This window comes from Phalaenopsis equestris, unplaced genomic scaffold (genome assembly GCF_001263595.1).
Source record: "Phalaenopsis equestris unplaced genomic scaffold, ASM126359v1 Scaffold000690, whole genome shotgun sequence".
NCBI classification, from domain to species: domain Eukaryota; kingdom Viridiplantae; phylum Streptophyta; class Magnoliopsida; order Asparagales; family Orchidaceae; genus Phalaenopsis; species Phalaenopsis equestris.
In genome coordinates, this window is record NW_018165130.1 from 290190 (window position 1) to 293547 (window position 3358).

At 38.2% G+C, this 3358-nt stretch overlaps 1 protein-coding gene across 1 annotated transcript; it reads left to right on the forward strand.

Annotated features, from left to right (window-relative positions):
• The first annotated feature begins 366 nt into the window (after nt 1-366).
• On the forward strand, nt 367-2722 carry LOC110030262 (beta-glucuronosyltransferase GlcAT14B-like). The gene is made up of 4 exons (XM_020732890.1): nt 367-973; nt 1048-1123; nt 1212-1327; nt 2046-2722. The coding sequence occupies exons 1-4, from the start codon at nt 376-378 to the stop codon at nt 2546-2548; spliced, it is 1293 nt and encodes a 430-aa protein (XP_020588549.1). The 5' UTR covers nt 367-375; the 3' UTR covers nt 2549-2722.
• Nucleotides 2723-3358: the final 636 nt, after the last annotated feature.

A 3358-nucleotide genomic window follows, 5' to 3' on the forward strand; every position in this document is an offset into this window, starting at 1 on the left:
TGATTTCTCCATCCTTTCTCCTTCTTCTCTCTTGTCCTTAAAACCATCCGTTTCCAGAAGTTTTCTGTCCATTATTGTCAGCTGAACTGAGCAATTATTACCTCAATTTTCCATTTTCTCTCATTCCCACACAGTGATTTAGACAAGCAGCTTTCTTCTCCAGTTTCAATTGGAACACTAACATGCAGTAATGTCGCGAAGCTAGAACCATGCCCCCCGTTTTAATCCATTTCTTAATTCTTTTGTCTCCTACTTATTGCTCCACCGTTTTCCTTCTTCCAAACACCGAATGTTCCAACATTCTTATAACCCCTCCATTACCCAAACCTCAAAATCCCATCTTTATTTCCCAAACAGAAACAAAATCAGTCAGCGATGAACCCCAACAATTTCGAAACAGAGAGCCCAGGAGAAATTCTATTCATGAAAGGAAGAATCTGTCTCCCTCTTACCCCAGTGGAGAAAAGATGGAGTCTCCCTCTCTTCCTGACCTCCCTCCTCCTTACTTTCCTCCTCCTCACATCTTTCAACATGGGCCTCCTCACCTCTCTCTCTACCCTCTTCTCCTTCCAACTCCATCAATCCTATCACTCCGCCATTGCAGTCGACACAACTCCTCTGGAAGATATCCCACGCCTTGCCTATCTTATCTCTGGATCGAAAGGCGATATAAACAGACTTTGGCGAACCCTCCTCGCTCTCTACCACCCTCGGAACGTCTATGTTCTCCATCTTGACCTCGAGTCGCCAAAGCATGATAGGGAGGAGCTCATCACCCGGACAGCGAACCATTCCCTCTTTGCTAAGGTGGGAAATGTTCATGTGATCAAGAAGGCGAATATGGTGTCCTACAGAGGTCCAACAATGGTGGCAACTACACTTCACGCCTGTGCCGTTCTGCTGAAGAAAAGCAAGGACTGGGACTGGTTCATCAATCTCAGTGCTTCAGATTATCCTCTAGTAACGCAGGACGGTTAGTTCATGATAACACAGAAAAATACACATTAAATTCAATGAAAGCTATGAAATTTACGATTTTGTTTTTAGATCTGCTCTTCACTTTGTCGAAGTTGCCAAGAAACCTGAATTTTATCGATCATACAAGTAATTTGAGATGGAAGGAGTAAGATGCTCGAATTAATTTTTATAATTTTTTTTTTCTGATTTTACTTTGGTTAAAATTAGCTGTATTTTTTGAAATTTGTTTTCAGGGAACACAGGGCAAGGCCATTGATAGTAGATCCCGGGCTTTACAGAACAACCAAGTCTGATGTGTTTTGGGCGATGCGAAGAAGAGAACTGCCAAATGCTTTTAAGCTGTTCACAGGTTAATTAATTAAGTAATTAATATTGATTTTGATAGCTTATATTGATTCTTTAACTTAATATTGCTGAAACATAGGCTGGACTATTTTATCTTCTTTTCAATTTTCTTGCGTCGCTGAAAAAAATAAGAGAAGACATGGAAATACTAGTGCACGGCAATGACTGCCTCCATTTTAGGGTTGAATTTTTGAAATGAAAATGAATTATAATTGGCAGTTTTGATTTGTATTGGTCCGATTCTATTATAACTAATAACGCTTAAAATTAGAATTTCTTTCTCTTAGTTCTTTAAGTATTTTTATGTAAGAAATCATGATAAGAAATTGTGGCATTTTCACACATGAGAGAATATTACGTGTGGTGTCCGTACGTCTTTACATTATCACATGGGAGGTCATGCCAGCTCAAATAGGTGTGCACACGTATGCACATTGTATCATGGGAGGCTATGTCACCCCAAATTCACATGAGGGGTGACATGACCTCCCATGAGAGATTGAAGGGACGTGCAGGCAAAATTTTTTTCACACGCATACTTGCATAATTTTTATGTATTTACATATGAGACAACCGAATTGACTTACATATTTAACCCTCGAGTTCTTAACATCATATCAAAAGTGACACTATATTATCAACTTTATAAAAGAAAAATACCCATTTTTCGTGCTTAATTTTATATGACCAAAATTCATAACCTGCATGTACGTAATTCTCAGGATCTGCATGGATGACACTATCACGAGACTTCGTGGAATTCTGCATCTGGGGTTGGGACAACCTGCCCAGAACACTCTTAATGTACTACACCAACTTTATCTCATCACCAGAAGGCTACTTCCATACAGTTATCTGCAATGCGCCAGAGTTCAATACAACAGTCGTCAACCACGACCTGCACTACATTTCCTGGGACTCTCCTCCCAAGCAGCACCCTCATAGCCTCAGCCTCAACGACGCTGCGAGAATGATTGGCAGCAACGCTCCCTTTGCCAGAAAGTTCAGGAAAGACGATCCTGTGCTGGACAAGATTGATCTCGAGCAACTCAGAAGGCGCAAGGATTGGGTGACTCCTGGAGGTTGGTGCTCCGGCAGCCCACCGTGCTCGGATGTCGGGGAAGACTGGAGGCTTGAGCCAGGGCCTGGTTCTGAAAGGCTGGCAAAACTCATGGATAGGATAGTTCGGTCTGAATATGAATTTAAGATGAAGCAGTGTAGATAGAGATAGTGAGAAAATGGACCTTATTGTTTTGACATAACGTTGCAGTAGAGGTTAGTAGATGCTGAGTATTATGATAGCATAAAAAGAAGCTGGTGCAGCATGGATGGTTCAGTTGTGAAGAGAGGTGGAATGAGCAATTGAGAACATTTTGGAGATTGATTTTTATTATTTTGAATGATGGCATAAAAAGAAGCTAGTGTGGTTTATATTTTTTCAGTTTCTTTTTATCAGAATTGTATGAATTTTGTTTTATTTGTCAGTTTTTAGTCAGTTTGATTAAAAGTTCTCTTGAAAGAAAAAAAAGAAAAATTATCCAATTAATGTTTTTTTAATTAAAAAAAGGTTAAATTTTAAACTTTAAATTTTAATGTAATCTTTTAAATCTGAAAAAAAAATGTTAATTGATTATAAGATACCACTTAAAAAGAACAATAGAGGTAAAAAACATGTGTAGTTGTTTAATACTACGAGAGCCAAGATGTTCAGATTTTTTACTATGTTTTTCATCCACACCATGCACTTTTATTTTTTGATCTCTTGTTTGTCTCAGGATATCTATTAAATTGATGCTTATTTTTCCGATATGCTAGAAAGTTCCATCTAGTCTTAAAGTAGAAGATTCTAGGATACTTGTATTAAATGGGATTTCTAGAATATTCTATTAGGGAAAATTTAGAGTATGTGTTTTCTAGAGAAAAAAGTAAGAGTTTAGAAGTTTCTAGATTTAGTCACCCATGCTTATAAATAGGCATAACCACGATAATATCTTGCAAGCCAAGAACTACTTCATTTAGTAGTAAAATTCTCTCT

Coding starts and splice junctions, on each gene's coding strand:
- LOC110030262 (XM_020732890.1), top strand. CDS start 376: ATGAACCCCAACAATTTCGAAACAGAGAGCCCAGGAGAAATTCTATTC. Junction 974..1,047: donor TCCTCTAGTAACGCAGGACG/GTTAGTTCATGA, acceptor TTTTGTTTTTAG/ATCTGCTCTTCACTTTGTCG. Junction 1,328..2,045: donor TGCTTTTAAGCTGTTCACAG/GTTAATTAATTA, acceptor CGTAATTCTCAG/GATCTGCATGGATGACACTA.